Source organism: Thunnus maccoyii, chromosome 1, assembly GCF_910596095.1.
Source record: "Thunnus maccoyii chromosome 1, fThuMac1.1, whole genome shotgun sequence".
Classification (NCBI taxonomy): domain Eukaryota; kingdom Metazoa; phylum Chordata; class Actinopteri; order Scombriformes; family Scombridae; genus Thunnus; species Thunnus maccoyii.
In genome coordinates, this window is record NC_056533.1 from 851,102 (window position 1) to 877,106 (window position 26,005).

The following is a 26,005-nucleotide window of genomic DNA, read 5'->3' on the forward strand; positions in this document are numbered from 1 at the left end:
ACGTTTTGTTTATATATTCACATTTGTTCAACTTGTGAACAAATGTGCAAGTTTATCAAATAAAAGATATTCATCAGATGTGCTGTGATAATTGCAATGACAAACATATTAATATATACTTATACAATGACAGTATTTCCCTGCAGTCAGTATATTGTCATTACCACTTTCACCATTAATTTATATTGTCATTATTTATATTTATAAAGCAACATAAAACAGTAGTGAAGTTCAAATACCACTGATCCTCAGAACAGGGCACTGTAGTACATGTTATGGATTAATTTTCATTGCCACTTCAGGTTATGTTAACTGTAATTCACTAGTTTGAACCACAAAATAAAAATATTAAAAAAAAACACACTAAGAATAATGACATTAGTAATAAAAATATATTTTATTTAACAGAAACATTTTTGGACATCCTTTTCAATCTGGACAATAAAAGTATAACATAAACATGCAGCTTTTACTGTTCAAACACGAACATTTTGACAGCTTATTCTGTGTTCTTCAGAGCTGACTGATAAAGACAGAATAATCTATCAAATCATTAGAATGTTTGAACACTAAAAGCAGTGTGATTAAACTTATCTGATCCCCTTCCAGCAGTCAAATTGCTGCACATATAATAGCTGACAAGGGTCAGACCAAAACCACACCAAAGGTATTCAATTTACTGCTCTGGATGAAGATGCTCTCATGGCAGGAACAACACCCATGATTCACTGGCACTGCTGTTCCTCATCTGCTCCAGGAGCTGTGTGTAGAACAGCAGCTGCATGGAAAACTGCTTCTGTGGAAGACATTACCGTTACACATAAAGATAATTTACTATTTCATACATTTTATACAGTTGTACATGTGAAAATAGTGCTATTTAACCAAGAGTAGGACTTACAGGGTAAGTTAATATGCTACATAGGCAAACAAATGTGTATCACTTACCCAGACCTCTCCTGACTTGGTCTGCAATACTTCTGATATGGTGGGTGCGAATGTCACAGACATGGTGAATAATGCCAACTTATAGTGCCTGAGAAAAATAAAACAGCACAAATGAATGAACTTACTATTATAAAACATCTATCTATCTATCTATTTATCTAATGTGCTCACCAGAAACTGTTCAACCTTATTCCATGCACATTTTCATTCCAACAACAGACTAGATCAGATTATTTAATTGATTAACACACTTTCAGCCTGAGACAAGTAGCTATTCAGTGAAATCAACTTTTGTTGTCTTTGGTTGTAATGAAAACCAACGTACCCCCAGCCATCAATGGCACATGGTGAAATACCCCTGACCTATTACACAGTCACTTTAGGATGAAGATAAAGGCAATACCATGCATAGATGCTACAGGACCTCTCTCATAGCTGGAGAAACAACAGCAACATCAAGAAAATAAGTGCTTTATGACACAGTCACAAACCCTTGTAATACATTATGTTACATCCTAAGATGCTGGGAGCCTTGGCTGGCCTGGATAAACGCACCAAAATAAATAACAGAAAAATTCTACTTCTGACTGATGAATGTAAAATTAAAATTCTGGTCGCAATTACATGTTTTTCAACATTGAAACGGGGAAAACGTTACTTGTGTTGGACTATAAACTAACTTTGCCCCCCAATGTGTACATGTGCTCCTAAATGACAAATTAGGAGCAAACAATGAAATCATGGAGCACTGTGAAAAATATAAATATATATTCACAGGATGTATTAACTCAGTGATGAGCAGATTTCTCCTCAGTTTATCTTTCACAGTAACTCATTACTCTGACTTACTGTCTTAAGCACATTACCAGCGCTAAATATCTTAGTTATTAGTCAATGTGTTGTCTTACTGCCACAGAAAATGAATAAATCGTTGGGTTATTAGCACGACGTTGCCTCCCTTTTGTCTCTTATCAGACCACCAGCTCCGTGAGAGGCACAAACTGAAGGTAAAGTGTGCTAATATTTAACGTTACGTGGCGGCGTTTCTTTTCAGGGAAACTAATGTACTGCTAATAAACATTGTACATCATCTAGGTTTTGAACCATTACCAGCAGGGCAAAATAAATATACATTACACTCTTACCTGTCCAGCAGTAAACAGGAAACTTCAGCCTCAGTCTGCAAACATTTCTCTCATCAGGGTTTTCCATCTGGGTTTATCCTCGTTTTATGCTGTTGCTTGTCCTGATTTTGTTTAGCTTCTTCATGTTTTCTTTTCTTTGACGACGACAATTCACGCTCCTGTGATTTTCTAAAGAAGTATAATCCTCCATTTATCAGATTTTGGTTTCAAAAACGTCTCACAATAAAAGATGTTTGGTCCGCTCTTCCTCTTCGTTTTAAAACTGGTGCATTTCCGGTAGTCGCCCACTGAATCTAAAACGTGTAAGGCCCTCACTGGAGCCAGTGTTAGGTTTGTCCGTTGTGCGCTACTGTAGAAACATGGCAATGCAACATGGCGGCCACCGTGGAGGGGAACCCGCTCCCATGTAGATATAAAGGGGTTATTTCTAAGGTAACAAAAACACAACAATTATTATTTTCAGCTGATTAGACATTAATTAAGATATACTTATAAATTATCTCTTCAATTTTTTACCAAGTCTGTTCTTTTAGATGTTACTAAATACTACACACTGGACCTTTAAAAAGTAGACAAATCTATGTGATCCATCTCACATTTCAACAGAATCAAAATTCATATAATCAAGTTAAAGCCTAAGTGGAGCAGATTTGAAACGTGCCTTTTACTACCAGAGCCAAAGGCGGTGGCCTTACTCCTTTGTCTAACGAGGCCAAAACCGGGAGTTCACAAGGAGGTGACAAATTAACACCTGATCTGCTCACCAAAGCTTTGGATTCCCTAAAAACTGGCATTTGTTCAAAAATAGAATTAGCGGTCAGTGAACTTCAGTCAGACATTTCCGCTATCAGGGAAGATCTATCTACCTCTGTTGCGGCACTAGATACAGCTTTAAACAATCATGAAAGCCACCTGAAAGATGTGGAAAAATCTGCGACTGCAACAAGTGATGCCGTTACAGACCTGGAAGCAACAGTCTATAGACTTCAGTCGGAAGTCAAAGACCTCCATGTAAAATATGAGCACCTTGAAAGCAGATCAAGGAGAAATAATTTAAGACTGATTGGGATCACGGAAGGACTTGAAGGCACAGCGCCGACCGAGTTCATCTCCAGTTTATTGCAGGAGCTGCTTGGCTTAGATGAGAAACCCCTGTTAGACAGGGCGCACTGCACGCTACAACCAAAGCCAAAGCCTAACCAGCCTCCTAGACCTTTTTTTTTTTTTTTATTTATTTATTTTTTTATTTTCTATGTCATTTGGGAATTTGGTGAATAGTTCAGTCGTTTTCACTAAGTCAAATAAATATTTTATTCGTTGGGACCCTCTATCCATGAGGTCGATATAGTTATATAGCTGACTTTCATTTAGCTAAAGGAAATATATAGCCTATATCTTTATCATTTATTATTACTTTTTTTAAAATAGATAATTAAAAGCAAACTTGTGATGAAAGTTTGGTAAGTTTCCCCCTTTTTTTAAAATTTCTTTTTCATTTCATTTTTCTATTTTTCAATCTAAAAAAAAAAATAGAAAAAAGTGCTATTTATCTGACCTTACAAAATTTGTCTGCTGCTTTATGTTTTGTTTTTTTTCTTTCTTTTCGTATTTGTGGGTCACCCCAGGTTGCACTTGTAGTAAATAGTTACCGCATTTATAGGATAGGCAATAGCCTACGAAGCTGTGTTATAGGGTGTTAGGGGCACGTCCATGGAGAATGTATATGGGGTACACATTTTTGTTTTTTTTTCTTCTTTTCTTTAGTTTTCTTTTTGATTTCTTACATATTTCTTGTAGGCATTATAACAGGGCTGTTCTATGTCCTCTACTGGTTAATGAATTTATATCGCAATCTATGTTTTGTTAAATGAGTTTGGGTAACAGTGACACCGGAGCAGCAGGCTTAGTGATAAAGTTCGCCAGCTGGAATGTAAGAGGTCTGGGCAAGCCCTCGAAGCTTAACTGGGTGCTTCTCCACCTTAAAGGTCTGGGTGTTAATATTGCTTTTATTCAGGAGACACATTTAAAAGAATCAAACACTTCAAAGCTACACAGGGGCTGGGTATCTCAATTATATCAGTCTACTTTCAATGGCCAAGCATGGGGCGTAGCCATTCTTATCCACCGTCTGTCCCGTCTAAATGTACAAGTGTGATAACTGATCATTATGGTCGCTATGTAATTGTAACAGGATCCATATATAACAATCCTCTTATTTTAGCAAATATTTATGCCCCGAATTATGATGATTATTGCTTTTTCGTTAAATTTCTTTCTTCAATACCAGACTTTGAGTCCCATTGTTTAATTATCGGTGGAGATTTTAATTGCTGTTTAAATCAAACGCTGGACAGATCATCATCTAAAGATATTAAAGTCTCCAGGTCACGTATAATCAATAGTTTTCTTCAAGATTATGGCATCTCAGATATTTGGCGTCGCCTTAATCCAAACACTGTGAATACTCCGTCTTCTCTTCAGTTCATCACACCTTTTCTCAGATTGATTACTTTTTGGTAGATAACAACTTAGTGCCATCAATTTCAAACTGTTGTTATTGAGCCAGAGTTATATCAGACCATTCTCCTCTCATTATGGACATGAACTTAATTAATCAGTCTATAAGCCGTCCACCTTGGAGATTAAATGTGCCTCTCTTGTCAGATTCCGATTTTTTAGATTTTATATTTAATCAAAGATTCCTTTATTAGAACTAATGTCATTCCCGAAATTAACCACTGTACGATTTGGGAAACTTTTAAGGCATATCTCAGAGGGCAATTAATTTCTTATGCATCTTATGAAAGAAAAGAGCACTTGTCTATTCTAACACATATCACTTATCGTATTTCATATTTAGATAGACAATATGCTACCTCTCCCTCTGCAAAATTATATAAAGAGAGACTTCTCCTTCAAACTGAGTTTGATAATCTCTCCACAGTTAAAGCTGAAAAAATGCTCTTGAAATCCAGACATGTCTATTATGAGTTTGGCGACAAACCTACTAGGCTTCTGGCTCATCAACTGAGGCAGTCATCTGCATCTCAATTAATCTGAGATCAATGCCAGGAATGGACTTACTTGCGACCCGCAAGAAATAAATAATGAATTTCAGGCCTATTACATATCACTTTACTCCTCTGAAGAAAGTTTTAGCTCTGCAGATTTTCACAGGTTTTTACACAATGTTCCAATACCTCAGGTCAGCATTGATAAAGTGGAAATTTTGGACAGCCCGATTACATTAAAGGAGATCAATAAAGCAATCTCAGGTATGCAGAGCAGAAAAAGCCCTGGTAAGGATGGTTTACCAATAGAATTCTATAAAAAAAAATTTCAGTTCAAGTTGCACCCCTTCTTTTAAGTATGTATCATGAATCATTTGAAACTGGAGTCCTTCCACAGACATTGCATGATAGGTAGGAGTGGAGATATTTATTTCATATTCTTGAAAGATTTGGGTTTGGCAATATATTTATTTCTTGGATTAGGTCACTCTACACAGCACCAGTCTCTTCAGTTTGTACTAATAATACCTACTCTAAGCAGTTTTAAATAAATAGAGGCACAAGGCAGGGTTGCCCGCTCTCACCTCTTTTATTTGCAATTGCTATTGAGCCCCTTTCACTAGTGCTTCAACATAATACTGAGATAAGAGGCATTATAAGAGAGGGACGAGAACAACGTGTATCGCTATATGCAGATGATTTACATCTCTACCTCATGTCTTCCAAATCCTGAAAACGTTTGAAAAACTTTCTGGCTATAAACTAAACCTGCAGAAAAGTGAAGTATTCCCAGTTAATAAGGCAGCCTGTAAATATCCCTTTATCTCACTTCCTTTAAAAAGCACTCATCAGTTTACTTACCTGGGCATTAATGTAACAAATACATTTTCTGATTTTTTTGCAGCTAACTTTCTTACTCTTATGGACTAGATGAAGTGCAGGCTTAACCGCTGGACGTCACTACCATTGTCAGTTGCAGGTCGTATTAATTCCATACAGATGAATATCCTCCCCAAATTCACTTACCTATTTCAGTGCATTCCAATCTTCATTCTCAAATCATTTTTTAATAAATTTAACAGCATTATTTCTTCCTTTATCTAGAACCGTAAGCCACCTCGATTATCAATGAAAACACTTCAATATTCCAAAAAGTCAGGAAGGATGTCAGCTCCAAACCTTTTTATGTATTACTGAGCAGCTAACATACACCCAATTCTGCACTGGCTCTACGAGGATCCAAGGGTGGATGCACCATCTTGGTATACACATGAGTCCCTATCATGTAGTCCCTTTTTCTTGGCAGCTTTAATTTTCTCTCCAACTGCCATACCACTACCAGATTATATTAAAAACAAAGTTGTAAAATCAATTATTAAAATCTGGCTACAAATAAGACATCACTTTGACTGGACCCTTTTTTTCTTAAAATCCCCAATTCATTCAAATCACTTATTTAAACCCTCTTTACTAGATAAAACCTTTGTTGAATGGCATAACATGGGCATAAAGTCATTCGCTGATCTCTTTTCTGATGGCATTTTTTCCTCATTGAGCGATCTTTGTGAAAAATTGAAATTATCTAAAAACTATTTCTTTCGCTACTTACAAATCAGAGATTTTATGCGCCAGATGCTCCCTCAGTTCCCTGCCCAACCGCCATATAATCCTTGCGATTCTATCTTAGAGCACCCTTCATCTTTCAAAGGCATAATTTCTATAATATATAATAAGCTCATACAAAATCAAAATGTCAGTCTTATGCCTTTGAAAGCTGACTGGGAAACAGATTTAAATACATGTTTTTCAGATAGTCTTTGGCATTCTATTTTAGAAAGAGTCGAAACTTCCTCTTATTGCATCAATCACTGTTTTATGCAGTGTAGAATACTTCACCGCAGTTATTGGACAAATCAAAAATTGTCAAAACTGTTTCCTGAGGTGAACCCTACATGCAATCGTTGCAAATCAACCCCAGCTACTCATGCTCATGCTTGGTAAATCAGTTCATCCATGCCCCCTGCTGGCCATTTTTGGTGTTTCGTTGCCTGTGCTTTCCCTTTCAAAAGCAGAGGCAGATTGTATTGTCTTTGCCACATTTCTTGCCTGAAGGTTGATTCTTTTAAAATGGAAAGATACCTTTCCACCCAGTTTTACACAATGGGTTCATGACCTACTGTTTTTCATTAAATTAGAGAAAATAAAATATTCTTTGAGAGGTTCCATGAATAAATTTTATAAAATATGGAACCCTTTCATAGTTTATGTTAGAGAAAACATCCAGCCGCCTACTGCTCCTTAAACTCTTTAAACTGTTTTACATCTTCGGCATCCAATGTTTGATGTAAGAATCATCACCAGTTAAGACTTAGATGCATTTGTCACCATGAGGTATCTTCGCCTACAACCTTAACTATTTCTTTGTATCCATTCAGTCAGATTGGTATATACAAAGTTATTTTATAACTTTTATTTATTTGTCTATTTCTTTTTTGTTTTGTTTTTGTTTTTTGTAAGCCACGTTCTATGTCACGTCATTACTGTCATTATCTGTTGTTGTTTTTCTGTGTTTGTAAAACCAAATAAAAATAAATAAATAAATAAATAAATAAATAAATGTAATTATAACAAAAAGGATAACAAAGGGCTTACAAAATGCAAGCAAAAAGAAAAACAAGCTTCATAAAAATAAAAAAAGTTTTGGTTGTTAAGTAACGGTAATTGACAGACCATCTATTTCTATTATTTATTTCTGTTTTGAGTAAGGGACAGGCAAAATAAGAACAAATAAGTAATGAAATGAATGAAATGTAATATCATGTGCAGATCCCAACCATCAATGAACTAATCCTACTTACAAGTACTGTGTGTGTATCTAAAGCCTGATATACAGTGGCCCAAAAAGTATTTGGACAGTAAAACTCTCGGCAAAGTTCCATGAGGTTCATATGTTTATCTAATAAAATGTTAAATAAACTGGTATTTAATACACAGAAAAACATATTTAGCGCAACTTTAAATTCTAACATTTCAACTAAAAAAAATCAGGTTGTCACTTGAGAAAGGTTAAACATACCCCTCTAAATGGCAACAAAAAAGTATTTGGACAAGTTCTGATTGTCAGACTTAGTGGGACATGGTAATGTGATGAGCTATACCTGTGGTTATTCTGCAAGGGGCAACTGTGTCAATTTAGGGCAATTGACTTTATAAATCTACTATAATTACCTTGGAGATGGTAATTTAAAAGCAACTGCAAAAATGGCAAAGACAAGTGAAGTGAGCTCAGACAAAAGGTCAAGCATCATTTGTTTGCACAAAGAAGGTCACATTCATCAGATGAGCAAAAAACTGTTTCTCTTGTGATTGAGAAAAGAAGGTGTACAGGCAGACCCAAAAAGACCAGTTGCAGATTGGACTGCAGCAGATTGGGAGTGAAATCAAGAACAGGTGAGGAACGAGAATTAAAGCTGCAAGCAGTGATGATCAGGCCCTCACACCTTTGTGCACATTGAGGCATGCCACAGTAGTGTTGTTATTGCAAAGCAACACGATGCAGCAATACATTTAACAGTGGGCAACAGATATGGGCATCCAAAAGGATTGTTTGTAAGTCTGGACATGATACATACGCCTACCAAATTTTGTTCATCTATGTCAAATTTAAAGGTGGGGGCTATAGCGTTGGAATTTTGTAGCCAAGCCATTTTGCCACACACCATGCGCAAGACTAATATGTAATGTTTGACCACTTCTGATGCATGTGCAAAGTTTCATAACTTTTTGAGCACATTTAGCCCCTCAAAAATGCGGTTCTTTTGGAATAATAATAATTAAAACTGCGAGCAGCAATGAACGGGCACTCGCACCTCATGAACGCCAGAAGGAGCAACAGCAGTGGTATCCCTATTGGAATGATTGACATGTGAATGATTAAAATATAATTTCCTGTGCAGTATGTGACGTTGGAGATGACTTATTAGAAAATATGTATACATTTGATGAACTATGTGTCATTTAGACCCCACTTCCTGCACATAGGCAATACTACATAAAATATTATTGCAGTGATATATTTATCAACTGACATTGATATGTATTTTCATGAATATTGGACATTGCATGTAGGAGAAAACTGTCACTTCCTGTGTCCACTATGTGGCACTAGAGAACACCCACTAATTAAACGTCATGTTGTTGTATATCAACTGTAGATCACACCTTGAAAATTTCATGTGAATCAGATGATGTTTATCATATAAGGCTGACTTCCTGTTGTCAATAGGTGGCGCTAGGACTATGACTCAATATTGACATCCAGATGTGTTAAGGTTGGGACTCTTATCAAGCATGAGAAATGTGGTGCAAGTTGGACAATGCACATATAAGTTACAACAACTTCTTGCTTCATGGTGAAACATCAAAGTTTGGCGCGTTGCCACACCAAAGCCCAAGACCCATATAAGACAACTAAATATGGCTCTTCTGGTGGGTTTGTAAAGTTTCGTGAGTTTTCAAGCATCCCTCACCCCTAAAAAACAGCTTCATGTTTCATGGTGAATAATGTGTGGCCATGGCAACAGCTTTTGATGAAAACTCAAAAGCTTCAAAATTTAGCATCATCACCATCTTAAAACTTAGCTGACCAAATTTTACATGGATCTGGTTAACCTGCTAGGAGTAGTAAGTAAAAGTATGGGGCCTGTTACTTCCCTTTGCCAGTAGCTGGCACTATTACTATGATTCAGTATTGTCCTGTACATGACTTCAGACCAGGGCTCTTATCAAACGTGAAATTTAGGAAAGATCTGACCATGTGGACCCAAATTACAACAGTTTTTTACAACAACAAAACATCAAAATTCACATCGTCACAGCAACAGCGTTCACTGAAAACTCACAATATTCACAATATAGAATCATCAAGGTCCAAGATTTTTCTAACCAAATTTGAAGTGGATCTGTTCAACCTGCTAGGCACAGGTAATAAAGTATAGTAAAGTACCTGTAACTTCCTGCTGCCAGTAGTTGGCGCTATGACACTGAGTCAGTATTGACACATGGATGCATTCTAAGCGAGACCTTTATGAAGTATAAGAAATTTGGGGCAGATTGGGTGATGTACGTTAAAGTTATAACAACTTCCTGTTTCATGGCGAAACATCAAAGTTTGTCATGTCGCCACAGCAAGGGTGTTCAGCGAAAACTCAAGACTTTGATAACTTTCTTTAGATGACACTGACCAAATTTGAAGTCAGTTGGGTTAAAGGTCTAGGAGGAATTCATTAAAATCCGATGTCTGGAAATGGCAAAAACTGCACTAAAATTGCAAAGTAAATTCAAAATGGCGAACATTCTGCTGGATTTAGGGCATCACTCCATGAGGCTTTTTTGTGCGTTTGGACACAATACATGTGCCTACCAAATTTTATTCATCTATGTCAACTTTAAGGGTGGGTACTTTTAATTTGAAATTTTGTAGGGGGCGCCCTCGAGCCATTTAGCCACACCCATGCCCCAGACCAATAAAATATTAAAATTTTCACCACTTCTGACACATGTGCAAAGTTTCTTAAGTTTTTGAGCATGTTTAGGCCCTCAACAATGCCAAGAAGGAGCAGTGAATGACTCCACTGCGCTAGGTGGCCTCCTGGGAGGCAATGTGGGATAGTAATAATAATTAATAAATAAATAATAATACTTTATTTGTAAAACACCTTTCATGCAAAACAAGATCAGATGAAAATAATCACAAAAATAAAAAGTAACAATATGCGAGAGAAAAACACAAACAAAATTTTTTTTATCACAGTATAATAAAACATTAAAAATGATACCACTAAAGTTAAACCTAATTCAAAGCCAAATTAAAGATAATTCATTAATTTCTGGGGGGTCTTCCATAGTTTAGGGCCATAAAAACAAAAAGCAGCCTCACAACATTCCTTGTGGGACAATTTAGGGGACTTTTAAAAGAAAGGCAGTGGAAGATCTTGTTAAGACATAAAATGAAAGGCAGTTGCTGATATATAAAGATGCTAGGTTATGTAAGCCTTCACAGACAAGTAAAATCAACTCGTAAACATCAACTTGACTTTGAAATCAGTTCTAAAAGATACAGGTTGCCAGTGCAGTGATGCAAGCAGAGGGGTGATGTGATCTCTTTTTTTGTATTGGTAAAAATCCTGCTGCAGTGTTCTGAAATAACTAATTTTCTTCAAGACTTCTTAGGGAGACCAGTAGAAAGAGAGTTGCAATAATCGAAGTGACTTTTAATGAAAGCATATATCAGCATTTCAGCATCATTCTGAGTTAAAAATGGTCTAATTTTGGCCCTAAAATCAGACTCTAAAATCACCCCTAGATCTGTAACATGTCTTAATTTACTTGGACAAACTAGCAAACACCGACTGAGTAGAATCTGTTTTCTGTTCATTTCTTTTTAAAATTGTTTTTCTCATCCAAATATTGATATCAGTGTTATCAGGGCCTAGAATGCCACAACTTTATGGGCTTCTTTAATGATAAAACTCTAACTATTAAAGACAAAATTCACCACCTCCTGCCCTCGACAGGCACCAATTTGTCCCCAAACACAGGCACCTTAGAAACAGCTGTAAATCCTGACATATATTTGGACTGTTTTTCTCCAGTCAACTTTTCTGAACTATCTTCAATGATTTGTTCAGCTAAACCATCAACAACTAGGTTGCTTAAGGAAGCCTTACCCTTAGTTAGCACTTCTTTATTAGATATGATCAATCTGTCTTTAGTAACAGGCTATGTACCACAGTCCTTTAAAGTAGCTGTAATTAAACCTCTTCTTAAGAAGCCTACTCTTAATTCAGGCATTTTAGCCAATAATAGACCTATATCTAACCTTCCATTTCCTTCTAAGATCCTTGAGAAAGCAGTCTCTAATTAGTTATGTGACTTTCTACATAACAATAGTTTATTTGAGGATTTTCAGTCAGGATTTAGAGTGCATCATAGCACAGAGAGAGCACTGGTGAAAGTCACAAATGACCTCCTAACTACATCAGACAAAGGATTTGTCTCTGTACTTGTCCTGTTAATCTTAGTGCCGCATTCGACACAACTGACCATCAAATCCTTTTGCAGAGACTGGAACATTTAATTGGCATTAAAGGAACCACATTAAGCTGGTTTAAATCCTTATATATCCTTTATCAGACCGATTTCAGTTTGTACATGTTAATGATGAATCCTCCATGAAGGCAAAAGTTAGACACGGAGTTCCACAAGGTTCTGTACTTGGACCAATACTATTCACCTTGTATATGCTTCCTTAAGGTAATATTATTAGGAAACACTCCATAAATTTTCATTGTTATGCAGATGCTACCCAATTATATTTATCAATGAAGCCTGATGAAACCAATCAGTTAAACAAACTCCAAGCATGCCTTAAGGACATAAAGACCTGGATGACCTGCAATTTTCTACTACTAAACTCAGATAAAACTGAAGTTATTGTGCTTGGCCCTAAACACCTTAGAAACACATTATCTAATGATATAGCTACTTTACCCTGGCCTCCAGCACCACCGTAAGGAATCTGGGAGTTATCTTTGATCAGGATATGTCCCTTAACTCCCACATAAATCAAATCTCAACGACTGCCTTTTTTCACTTACATAGTATCGCAAAAATCAGGCACATCCTGTCCCAAAAAGATGCAGAAAAACGCATTTGTTACTTCTGGGCTGGATTATTGCAATTCCTTATTATCAGGCTGCTCTAACAAGTCTCTAAAGACTCTCCAGCTGGTCCAGAATGCAGCTGCACGTGTACTGACTAAAACTAGAAAAAGAGATCACATTTCTCCCATTTTAGCTTCGCTACATTGGCTTCCTGTAAAATCTAGTAGAATTTAAAATCCTTCTCCTAACTTACAAAGCCCTTAATGGTCAGACACCATCATGTCTTGAAGAGCTCATAGTACCGTATTATCCCACTAGAACACTACACTCCCAAAATGCAGGCTTACTTGTGGTTCCTATAGTCTTTAAAAGTAGAATGGGAGGCAGAGCCTTCAGCTATCAGGCTCCTCTCTTGTGGAACCATCTTCCAGATTCGGTCCAGGGTGCAGACACCCTCTATATATTTAAGAGTAGGCTTAAAACTTTCATTTTTGATATAGCTTATAGTTAGGGCCGACCAGGCTCACCTTGGATCAGCCCTTAGTTATGCTGCTATAGGCCTCGACTGCTGGGGGACTTCCCATGATGCACTGAGCTCCTCTCTCCTCTTCCTCCTCTCCATCTGTATGCATTCATGTAACATCAATGCATGTCACTAACTTGGCTTCTTCCCCAAAGTTTTTTGTGCTTTCTCATCTTGCAGGAAACCCTGGGATGCAGGCCTAGTCTTTGCGGTCCTTCACAGTCCTGATGGCATCCTTCCCTGGCTATTGCTACTGCTATTGCTGCTCTTATTGTTACCGGTCAAAGCAGATGGCCGCCCACCAAGGGCCGGGGTCTGCTTGAGGTTTCTACCCATTAAAGGGGAGTTTTTCCTTACCGCTGTCGCCAAGTGCTTGCTCAAGGGGGAATAGTTGGGTCTCTGTAAATTAAAGAGTACGGTCTTGACCTGCTCTATGTGAAAAGTGCCCTGAGATGACTTTTGTTGTGATTTGGTGCTATATAAATAAAAATTGCATTAAATTTCATTGAATTGAACTTTGATCCAGAAGGCCAGATGATCCACATCAGCTTGATTTACAGTCTTCTGTACCAGCATCGATGACTCAGGAGCTATTGCAGAAACACAGATCAGCAGGAGGCATGACATGCATGAAAATGTATCACTGACTCCATTGCTGTGCAAGAGGTGGTTGTTATACCTATGTCATACGTACAAAATATGAATATTGTTCATCCAGTTAATCTATTTGGCATGAGCGTCAGTTTGGTGAAACTGTCAGTGCTGCTGACACATCTGTGTAATATTAATGTTTCCAAACAGTAACTTTTCTTTTTTAGAGCCCAAGCGCTGACCAGCGCGAAGCCCTCTTGTTTCCAAAGGAATTATTATTAGAGCCGGAACGCTGACCAGCACGAGGCCCTCTTGTATCCAAAGGAATTATCAGGGCCGGAGCGCTGACCAGCGCGAAGCCCTCTTGTATCCAAAGGAATTATTATTATTATTATTAGGGCCCGAGCGCTGACCAGCGCGAAGCCCTCTTGTATCCAAAGGAATTATTATTATTAGGGCCCGAGCTCTGACCAGCGCGAAGCCCTCTTGTATCCAAAGGGGTTATTATTATTATTAGGGCCCGAGCGCTGACCAGCGCGAAGCCCTCTTGTATCCAAAGGAATTATTATTATTATTATTGTTATTATTATTATTATTAGGCCCCGAGCGCTGACCAGCGCGAAGCCCTCTTGTATCCAAAGGGGTTATTATAGGGCCCGAGCGCTGACCAACGCGAGGCCCTATTGTATCCAAAGGAATTATTATTATTAATATTATTATTATTATTATTATTAGGGCCCGAGCGCTGACCAGCGTGAAGCCCTCTTGTATCCAAAGGGGTTCTTATTATTATGATTAGGGCCCAAGCGCTGACCAGCGCGAAGCCCTATTGTATCCAAAGGAATTATTAGGGCCCGAGCGCTGACCAGCGCAAAGCCCTATTGTTTCCAAAGGAATTTTATTATTATTATTATTATTATTATTATTATTGTTATTATTATTATCATTATTAGTCATAGCGCCACCTGCTGGCAACAGGAAGTTACATGTTTTACAATTTGACGCTCTGTGGGTAGCACGGTGATGGGATCCACCTCAAATTTACTCAGAATAGCCTAAAGACCTTGGAGATCGTATATTATGAAGTTGATGACTCTTCGTCGAAAGGTGTTGCCATGACGACGCGGCGAATTTCGATGTCTCGCCATGAAATTACAAAGCCTTATAACTTGACTCCACATGGTCTGATCTTTTCCAAATTTCATATTCTTGTTAAGAGTCCCGGTCTGAACACATTTTCAGGCCCATATTTAGTGAGAGTCATAGCGCCACCTACTGGCAACAGGAAGTATCATGTGTCGTTCTTTGTTGTATTACTCCTAAGAAATTTGTCTGATGCACCTGAAATTGACTCAGCTAAGATGTAAGACCTTGGTGATGCTACATTGGGCAGGTCATGAGCCATATCAAAACGCCGTTGCCATGGCGACACATCTTTCGCCATGAAATACGATGCTGTATTTTAGGGACAAGGGATGGGTACACAGTCATGAAACTTGGCACACATGTCTGGAGCGACACCAGTTAAAATCCTGGATAGGTCATTTGCATAGGCATGGCAATATGGCTCAACAGCGCCCCCTTGAAAATTTCAAAATTGTAGCCCCGCCTTCCAGATTAACATAGAAAAATGAAATTCGGGAGATATATGTATCATGTCAAGACGCACAAAAAAGCCTTCTAGAGCCATATTGTAAGTCCAACAGGAAGTCGGCCATCTTGATAAAAGTGGTCATTTTTCGTGTTTTTTTGGCCATTTCGCATACCTTGTATTTTAACGAACTCCTCCTACAGAATTCATCGTAATGACTTCAAAATCAGTGTGTGTCATCTACACTAGTGTGTGATCAAAAGTTATCAAAAGATTTAGTTATCATTGAAGCGTGTGGCCGTGGCGTGGCGTTGGGTTTTGATATTTCGCCTTCACAGGCGAAATTGCTAAAAGTTTAGTGTAAATGCTGGAGTCTACACCAAACTTTACATGTTTGATAAGACTCCCAGCCTGAACACGTCTAAATACCAATATTCAGTCAGTGATGAAAACTGGCTCCATAGCGCCCCCTACGACATTCAATGAAGCAGCCCCAGCAGTAGGCAAAATAGCAAAAAGAGGCTGTGATATTAACCTTCCTCTCTCACTATTTGAAAACAGCGCGGGCCTGGAGACAACTACATGCCTGTGACTGAAGCCCTTTGACTGCGTCCGACACGATGTACGCATGGGCGCAAGGGCCCGATCATCGCTGCTTGCAGCTTTAATTTTTCTATAGGGATCCAATATATGGATTTGAGATTTTCTTTGAGATTTTTAATTGTATTTTTTAGAGGCCACAGAGACAGAGGATGTCCCTGCATCAGATGAAGACCACCTGTGAAATATCTACAGTCACAACATCAAATTACATATCTACCATATTAAATTGTCCTCTAATATAGCCATTCATTTATATTTGTGACTTGTAATCCAGCCTTCTGTATGTATTTATTCTTGAGCCAAATAAATTGTTACAGCTGTAAAAAGTCATAACTCATTTTGTTTAGCTTCTTAAAGACTGCATGTCATGATTAACTGTTAATGGATTTTCCCATGGCATTAGTCTAAATGAAGGTGAGGGTCTATTAAAATAGTTTACGGTACAATGATGTAACAAACATGTATTTGTTCAGAAACAATTCACTGTAGTCACTTTATTTAAAAAGAGACAATAGCACAAGATATATTGCATAGCAAATAAAATGGACATAAGTAACCTACTTACAATATAAAGCACGTCAGCCTATTTACATTCGAAAAAATTGAAATGAAAGCTATATCCTCATACAGATGAAAACTGTGCTTTCTGTGACACTCTGGATATCAGATTCTCCAAAAACTGCAATTTTGTATGACAAGTGTATGACCTGGACCAAGAGTTCCACACTGCTGTGCATATGTGCTGTTTGTTATTCTCTGCTGTGTCTGGCAGATCAGTTATTATCTGAGTGTCATTCCTGTATCTGATCCTCTGTGCAACACTCCATTGTGAAATATGAGAGCCTCAATACACAGCAGCTTTGAAATTGTCTCTATTCATTGGTTGTAGCATTTACTCTCCACAGCTGTTGGTATTTCCCTGCATTTCTTACCAACACACTCAGCAGGATCCTCAGCACCAGGATCATCAATACCCTCTGTACCGTTTTCCACAGCCCCTGCTGTGCTCCTGTCCACTGCTCACACTTCCACCGGATCGTCAGCTCATAGAAGCACCAACAAGGACGAATTCACCATCAGCTCTACCTGTGCCCACAAACAGAATAAGATTAAAATGCAAATCATTCTCAGCACAGAAAATACAATCAACATTCTGCAAATTTACTGTTTTACTGTTATCATCAAGGTTACCTAATATAAGCTAATAGCTAACTCTAACTTTATCTTGGGGCGCAAGCCAATATAAACCTGATACTATTGTCACATTTACAACAAAGCTTCTGTAATCCCACAGGGGCTAGACTGTCCTAAATCCACAAAATTGTAAATACTAAGGAGTGGACTAGTTTTCATGTCTAACTATGTGTAATTATGGTACATGACATGTCATTATTCTTGGTTTGCCTTCAGCTTGAAAAGTTCCTACCAGCGTTGATGCTGTTACTTTGGTAATGCTAGGAGACATTTGCTAACAGAAAGCTACATTACTATTCTATTTGGGTACATAAAGCGGTGTTCCTGAGCTTGAGAATATGCATCTGGACAACCACATTGCCTTACAATAGCAGCGTACTAACTACAAGCTAAATGCACAACACATTAAGTGTTAACCATTAATATCTACAGCATCCTCAAGTACAATTAAACCCACCTGGGTTGCAGGAGAGCCATCATCCATCTTTCAAGACCTGCAGGGGGATGAACGCAACAGAACCATCTGCCCTCTGATTGGACAGACTGACTCTGCATTTGACCAATCGGATTCACACATAAAAACAAGACGTACTTGTAACATGCAGTTTGTAGTTGTAACTTCAGTATCACACACACCGGTAGGAAATTTGTGTGTCCGTCTCTCATGTAACTTCACTGTTGCACACAAAGGTGGGAAATTTGTGTATCTCTCTCTCAGACTTTGTGAAACCTCACTGTTGAAAAACAACAACAAGTTTATTTGTGCTAAGTTTATTTGTGAGGACCAATTTGCATTTTAAACCTTGGGAGTGAATACATTTTATATAAAGTGGGGAAATTTTGACCATTCCTCTTCTTAAAAGGGCTGTTTGATGGCCACGACTTGGCTTTACTGTAGATCTACAGTCAGTTAGATTTGGGTAGCAGTAAATGTAGGGTGAGGCACTGGGGTTAGGCACTTAGTTGTGATAGTTAAGGTTAGGGTTAGAGGCCAGCTAGGGATAGAGATGCATTATGTCAAGAGGGGTCCTCACAAGTACAGGAGTACAAATGTGTGAGAGTGAAGGAGAAAGAAAAAAATCGAGAGAGAGCAAGAGAGAGTGTGTGTTCAAGTGTCATGGCAACTGAGTATCTTGAAAGGTAGGTTAAGTAAATAAGTGATGATGAAAAGAAATGATTTCACACAGAGACGTGTGTGTGTGTGTGTGTGTGTGTGTGTGCGCGCGCACGTGTATGTGTGTGTGTGTGTGTGTGTGTGTGGTACTCACCCACAGTATCACAGGGTTCGTCTTTATGAACACAGAAATCTGTCCTGAAAGAGAGACAAAAACAACTTTACTCAGTCTATTTACAAACTACTCTGGTACCAAGTCTACAGCACTGATTTTTTTTTTTTGAATTAGTCAACTGTTGATGTAGAATCCACCCACACTAGACAAGTGCTTGGTCATGCCAGAAAACAACAAGGTAACCATCCATGTTGGAAGGCAAAAGTGGTTATAGCTGCTCCACCTGGCAAAACTCAAAAGCAGGTGAAAAGTATGCTGTTTTGGAGAGGGGAATGCAATAATCATCTAAACATAGGGATGATGGCACACATTCAAAGGTTCACCTATCTAACAAGCACTTCTGATGAAGCATACTGGCATCTTAAGACTCCTGTTAGCCAAGAGCTTACAGTTTCATTACCTCTGGACCCCCAATTACTCTTACAATTTCTTGGGATACTCCTGCTTTTAGCCCAGGGCTGAGTAAATCCCACTCTAGAAAAGTGATATCCTTGAAACCAATGGAATGATTTCTTGTCTTTTAAGGTTATGAGAACAGTCATATGTTTACAAAGTAACATTCCCCTGTAACTCCCCAGGACAATTTTCTTAACATCTACAATATTCCTGTAAGGTAAACGACTTTGTTCTTGGAATATCCTTTAAACATCTCCAGGACATTGCATGGTTACAAGACTTTTCATGGTTTTGTGGAGGTAAAGTAGCCTGGCATTGTCCATTAATTATAACACAAAAAAAGTGGAATTGCAAACCATCCAACATAGACAACCAAAAATTGCAACCAAAAATTGCTATCACTCAACAACATGAGAAAGAGCTACTAATGTGTACTAATGTGATGTGAAATAGAGTTAGCTGGAGTAAGCGTATCCCTGTCTCTGTAAACAAATGTGTATGTACTGTGACATTAGAGCCTGCAGGAAACAAACAGGCTGTACTGTATGTATGTTAGTGACAGAGATGTAAAGGCAAATTAAAGCTGCAAACAGCGATGATCAGGCCCCCGCACCTCCATGTTTGTCAGGGCATGCTGCAGTTGAAGGGCTTTTATTGCATGCATGCAGTTGTTTTCAGGATCAGCCTGTTATCAGACTTTGCACGAACAAGTTAAATATCATTTCCTGTGTGCCCTATGTGGCGCTAGACAACATCCACCAATTATACATCATGTTGCTGTATATCAATTGTCGACCATACCTTATAAATTTCAAGTGAATTGGATAACGTTTGTCACATAAGGCTGAATGTCCTGCTGCTGGAGGGCGGCTCTCCACAAGAGGGTCATTAATGCCACAATATATTTGGTGGAGGCTGACTGAAATACATCCGCATTTTCATAAATATCGGACGTTGCACGGAGTTAAATATCACTTCCTGTGTCCACTATGTGGTGCTAGAGAACACCCTCTAACTATACACTATGTTGCTGTATACGATGTGTAGACCACACCATGTAAATTCCGTGTAAATCGAATGATGTTTGTTATATAAGGCTAACCTCCTGTTGGCAGTAGGTGGCGCTATGACTATGATTCAAAATTGACATGACGATGTGTTCAGGCCAGGACTCTTATCAAGCATGAAAAATTTGGTGCAGGTTTGACAATGTACATTCAAGATACAACTTCCTGTTTCATGGTGAAACATTGAAATTCACTGCATTGCTATGGCAACGGTGTTGAAATCTCTAGGAGGAGTTTGCTAAAATACAAGGCCTGGAAATGGCAAAAAGTGCACAAAAATCGCAAAGTAAATTCAAAATGCCTATTGGACTTAGGGTATGGCTCCAAAAGGCTTTTTTGTGCGTCTGGACATGATACATGTGCCTACCAAATTTCATTCATCTATGTCAAATTTGACTTTGGGCTTTGACTTTGAAATTTTCTAGGGGGAGCCCTCGAGTCATTTTGCCACACCCGAGTCCAAAAACCATATCAGACAAATAAATATACTCCATCTGATGTGTGTGCCAAGTTGTGTGAGTTTTTGAGCACCCCTAGCCTCTCAAACACAGCTTCCTGTTTCATGGCAAATACTGCGTCGCCATGGCATCAGCTTTTGATGAAACCCAAAAGTTTCATCATTTAGCATCATCAACTTCTTACAACTTAGCTGACCAAATCTTAGGTGTGACCATGTTTGGCGAGTCATCATTTCTACCTGCCTGGAATTGGGTCAGGGGTGCATAGGCTCAACTCCTGAGATGGCAATCTCAGGCAAAACCGGGTAAAACCAGTAATGGAAACGCAAATCAACTTTGTCACACTGATTTTGAAGTCGTTATGATCCATTCTGTAGGAGGAGTTCATTAAAATACAAGGCATATAAATCACAAAAACTGAACAGTCAATTCAAAATGGCCGACTTCCTATGGGGTTTACGCTATGGGTACATGAGACTTTTTTGTGTGCCCCGGCATGATACATGTGTGTACCAATTTTCAGACATGTTTAATGTGCAGCAGGGGCTGCCTCGTTGAAATATTGTAGGTGGCGCTATTGAGCCAGTTTGTATCACTGACTGAATATTGTCATGTAGATGTGTTCAGGCCTGGAGTCTTATCAAAAATGTGAAGTTTGGTGCAGATTGGAGCATTTACACTTAAGTTATAGCAATTTCCTCTGTCCTCTGTCATCAAAACTCAACCCCACTCCACAGTCATGCACTTCAACAATAGCTAAATCTTTTAATAACTTCTTATCATAAACTAGTCTAGATGACATACACTGATTTTGAAATCGTTATGATGACTTCTGTAGGAGGAGTTCGTTAAAATACAATGCATGCAAAATCACCAAAATTGAGAACTAAATTCAAAATGGCCAACTTCCTGTTTGGTTTAAGCTGTCCAAGAGACTTTTTTGTGCACCCTGGCATGATACATGTGTGTACCAATTTTCATACATGTAGGTTTAACGTGGCGCGGGGGCTGCTTCGTTGAAATATTGTAGGGGGTGCTGTCGAGCCATTCTGCCACACCCATGCCCGCTACCTATTCGATATTACAAAGTTTAAGACCTGTCGTGTGCAAAGTTTTGTGACTTTTCAAGCATGTCTAGCCCCTTAAAAACAGCTTTGTACTTTGTGGTGAAGAATGTGTTGCCATGGCAATGGTGTTTGATTATGGGTCATGAGCTGCCGAATGTAGAATCACCAATGTCTTACATCTTAGCTGAGTCAATTTCAGGTGCATTGGCAAAATGTACTAGGAGTAATTAGACAAAGTATGATGCATGTTATTTCATGTCGACAGTAGGTGGTGCTATGACTGTCACTAAATATGGGCCTGAACATGTGTTCAGACCGGGACTCTTAACAAGCATATGAAATTTGGAAAAGATCAGACCATGTGGAGTCAACATATAAGGCTTTGAAATTTCATACATCGAAATTTGCCGCGTTGTCATGGCAACAACTTTCGACAGAAAGTCGCTATTCTGAGGCTATTCTGAGGAAATTTGAGGTGGATCCGATCACCGTGCTACCCACAGGGTGTCAAAGTGTAAAACATGTAACTTCATGTTGCCAGTAGGTGGCACTATGACTCAGATCCAGTATTGACACATGGATGTGTTCAGGGCGGGACTTTTTCCAAGCACAAAAGGTTTGGGTCTCTTAGGATCGTTATGGCCGTTTGAATTTTCACGGCGAAGGATCGAAATTCGCCGCCCGACCACACCCCCTTGGCAATGTCGAAAACTCACCGTTTTGATAACTTTTCATCTCCCAGGTCTGTAGATGATATTGACCGAATTTCAAGTTGCTGAGGTCAAATCCCTAGGAAGAGTTTGTTAAAGTACGCGGGCTAAAAACGGCAAAATTGGCGTCAAAATGGCAACTTTGAACCAAAATGGCCGACTTCCTGTTGGATTTAGGGTATGGCTCCAAGAGAGTTTTTGGTGCATCTGGTCATGATATATATGCACACCAAATTTCATTGTTCTACGACGATCTGTATCATGGGGCTCGCTTTTCTTAATTTTCTAGGTGGCTCTGTCGAACCATTTTTCCCCTCATTTTTTGTGAGACCCATAAAATCTGAAATTTTCACCAGAACTGACGCGCACGCAGGTCAAACAGTTGTAAGAATAATTAAAGCTGCAAGCAGCGATGATCGGGCCCTCGCGTCCTTGCGTATGTCGGGGCTCGGCACTGGTGAAGGGCTTCTGTCACAGGGATATAGATGTCCCCAGACCTGGGCTGTTTTCAGACAGTGCAAGGGGAGATTAACGTCACATCCTCAATCACCTACTCTGCCTGCTGCAGGGGCTGCTGCATTGAAATGTCGTAGGGGGCGCTATGGAGCCACTTTTCATCACTGACTGAATATTGGTATTTAGACGTGTTCAGGCTGGGAGTCTTATCAAACATGTAAAGTTTGGTGTAGACTCCAGCATTTACACTAAAGTTATAGCAATTTCGCCTGTCATGGCAAAACATCAAAACTCAACGCCACGCCACGGCCACACGCTTCAATGATAAATAAATCTTTTGATAACTTTTGATCACACACTACTGTAGATGACACACACTGATTTTGAAGTCGTTACCATGAATTCTGTAGGAGGAGTTCATTAAAATACAAGGTATGCCAAATGGTCCAAAAAACGCGAAAAATGACCACTTTTATCAAGATGGCCGACTTCCTGTAGGACTTACAATATGGCTCCAAGAGGCTTTTTTGTGCGTCTTGACATGATACATAAGCCTCCTGAATTTCATTTTCATAGGTTAATCTGGAAGGCGGGGCTACAATTTTGAAATTTTCAAGGGAGCGCTGTTGAGCCATATTGTCACGTCAATGCAAATGACCTATCCAGGATTTTAACTGGTGTCGCTCCAGACATGTGTGCCAAGTTTTGTGACTGTAAACCCATCCCTTGTCCCTAAAATACAGCATCGTATTTCATGGCGAAGGATGTGTCGCCATGGCAACGGCGTTTGGTCATGGGTCATGACCTGCTAAATGTAGCATCACCAAGGTCTTACATCTTAGCTGAGTCAATTTCAGGTGCATCGGCCAAATTTCCTAGGAGCAATACAACAAAGAACGACGCATGATACTTCCGGTTGCCAGTAGGTGGCGCTATGACTCTCACTAAATATGGGCCTGACAATGTGTTCAGACCGGGACTCTTAACAAGCATATGAAATTTGGAAAAGATCAGACCATGTGGAGTCAAGTTATAGGGCTTTGAAATTTCATGGCGAGACATCGAAATTCGCCGCATCGTCATGGCAACACCTTTCGACGAAAAGTCACCAACTTCATAAAATCGGATCTCCAAGGTCTTTAGGCTATTCTGAGTAAATTTGAGGTGGATCCCATCACCGTGCCACCCACAGAGCGTCAAAGTGTAAAACATGTAACTTCCTGTTGCCAGTAGGTGGCGCTATGACTTACATCCAATATTGACACAGGAATGTGTTCAGGACGGGACTCTTTCCAAGCACAAAAGGTTTGGGTCTCTTAGGATCGTGCATGCCGGAGTTATGGCCGTTTGAATTTTCACGGCGAAGGATCGAAATTCGCCGCCCGACCACACCCCCTTGGCAATGTCGAAAACTCACCGTTTTGATAACTTTTCATCTCCCAGGTCTGTAGATGATACTGACCGAATTTCAAGTTGCTCAGGTCAAATCCCTAGGAGGAGTTCGTTAAAGTACGCGGGCTAAAAACGGCAAAATTGGCCTGAAAATGGCAACTTTGAACCAAAATGGCCGACTTCCTGTTGGATTTAGGGTATGGCTCCAAGAGAGTTTTTGGTGCGTCTTGTCATGATATATAAGCACACCAAATTTCATTGTTCTACGACGATCTGTATCGTGGGGCTCGCTCTTCTTAATTTTCTAGGTGGCGCTGTCGAGCCATTTTTCCCCGCATTTTTTGCAAGACCAATAAAATCTACGATTTTCACCAGAACTGACGCGCACGCCAATTTTGGTGAGTTTTGGTACACGTTTGTAGAAGTTATTTGAGGTCAAAGAGTTGAAATAATAATAATAATTAAAGCTGCAAGCAGCGATGATCGGGCCCTCGCGTCCTTGCGTATGTCGTGGCTCGGCACTGGTGAAGGGCTTCTGTCACAGGGATATAGATGTCCCCAGACCTGGGCTGTTTTCAGACATTGCAAGTGGAGATTAACGTCACATCCTCAATCACCTACTCTGCCTGCTGCAGGGGCTGCTGCATTGAAATGTCGTAGGGGGCGCTATGGAGCCAGTTTTCATCACTGACTGAATATTGCTATTTAGACGTGTTCAGGCTGGGAGTCTTATCAAACATGTAAAGTTTGGTGTAGACTCGAGCATTTACACTAAACTTATAGCAATTTCGCCTGTCATGGCGAAACATCAAAACTCAACGCCACGCCACGGCCACACGCTTCAATGATAACTAAATCTTTTGATAACTTTTGATCACACACTACTGTAGATGACACACACTGATTTTGAAGTCGTTACCATGAATTCTGTAGGAGGAGTTTGTTAAAATACAAGGTATGCGAAATGGCCAAAAAAACGCGAAAAATGACCACTTTTATCAAGATGGCCGACTTCCTGTAGGACTTACGATACGGCTCCAAGAGGCTTTTTTGTGCGTCTTGACATGATACATAAGCCTCCTGAATTTCTTTTTCCTAGGTTAATCTGGAAGGCGGGGCTACAATTTTGAAATTGTCAAGGGGGCGCTGTTGAGCCATATTGTCACGTCTATGCAAATGACCGATCCAGGATTTTAACTGGTGTCGCTCCAGACATGTGTGCCAAGTTTTGTGACTGTAAACCCATCCCTTGTCCCTAAAATACAGCATCGTATTTCATGGCGAAGGATGTGTCGCCATGGCAACGGCATTTGGTCATGGGTCATGACCTGCCCAATGTAGCATCACCAAGGTCTTACATCTTAGCTGAGTCACTTTCAGATGCATCGGCCAAATTTCCTAGGAGTAATACAACAAAGAACGACGCATGATACTTCCTGTTGCCAGTAGGTGGCGATATGACTTTCGCTAAATATGAGACTGAGCATGTGTTCAGACCGGGACTCTTAACAAGCATATGAAATTTGGAAAAGATCAGACCACGTGGAGTCAAGATATAAGGCTTTGAAATTTCATGGCGAGACATCGAAATTCGCCGCGTCGCCATGGCAACATCTTTCAGCGAAAAGTCACCAACTTCATAATGTACAAACTCCATGGTCTTTAGGCTATTCTGAGTAAATTTGAGGTGGATCCAATCACTGTGCTACCCACAGGGCGTCGGAGCGTAAAACATGTAACTTCCTGTTGCCAGTAGGTGGCACTATGACTCAGATCCAATATTGTCACATGGATGTGTTCAGGGCAGGACTCTTAATCAATCACAAAAGGTTTGGGTCTCTTGGGATCATGTATGCCGGAGTTATGGCCGTTTCAAATTTCATGGCGAAGGATCGAATTT

General features: G+C 39.4%; 1 protein-coding gene and 1 long non-coding RNA gene across 11 annotated transcripts in view; both read right to left on the reverse strand.

Moving 5' to 3' along the window:
- adamts17 (ADAM metallopeptidase with thrombospondin type 1 motif, 17) overlaps positions 1 to 26,005 on the reverse strand; it is a 626,422-nt gene that overhangs the window by 445,162 nt on the left and 155,255 nt on the right. For all 9 annotated transcript variants that reach the window (XR_006096576.1, XR_006096581.1, XM_042414307.1 and 6 more), the window contains exon 7: positions 18,539 to 18,582. Coding sequence is in view for 7 of the 9 variants with exons in the window: in XM_042414307.1 (XP_042270241.1) it covers positions 18,539 to 18,582 (44 nt within the window). In the remaining 2 variants the exon portion in view is untranslated. The remainder of the gene's footprint in view (positions 1 to 18,538; positions 18,583 to 26,005) is intronic.
- On the reverse strand, positions 386 to 3,487 carry LOC121900119. Of its 2 annotated transcripts, XR_006096911.1 has the most exons (3): positions 2,094 to 3,487; positions 949 to 1,036; positions 386 to 796 (listed from the first exon to the last, which is right to left on the reverse strand). It is a non-coding gene; the product is annotated as an uncharacterized LOC121900119 (long non-coding RNA). The 2 variants fall into 2 exon arrangements; XR_006096895.1 differs by having other exon boundaries at positions 949 to 3,487.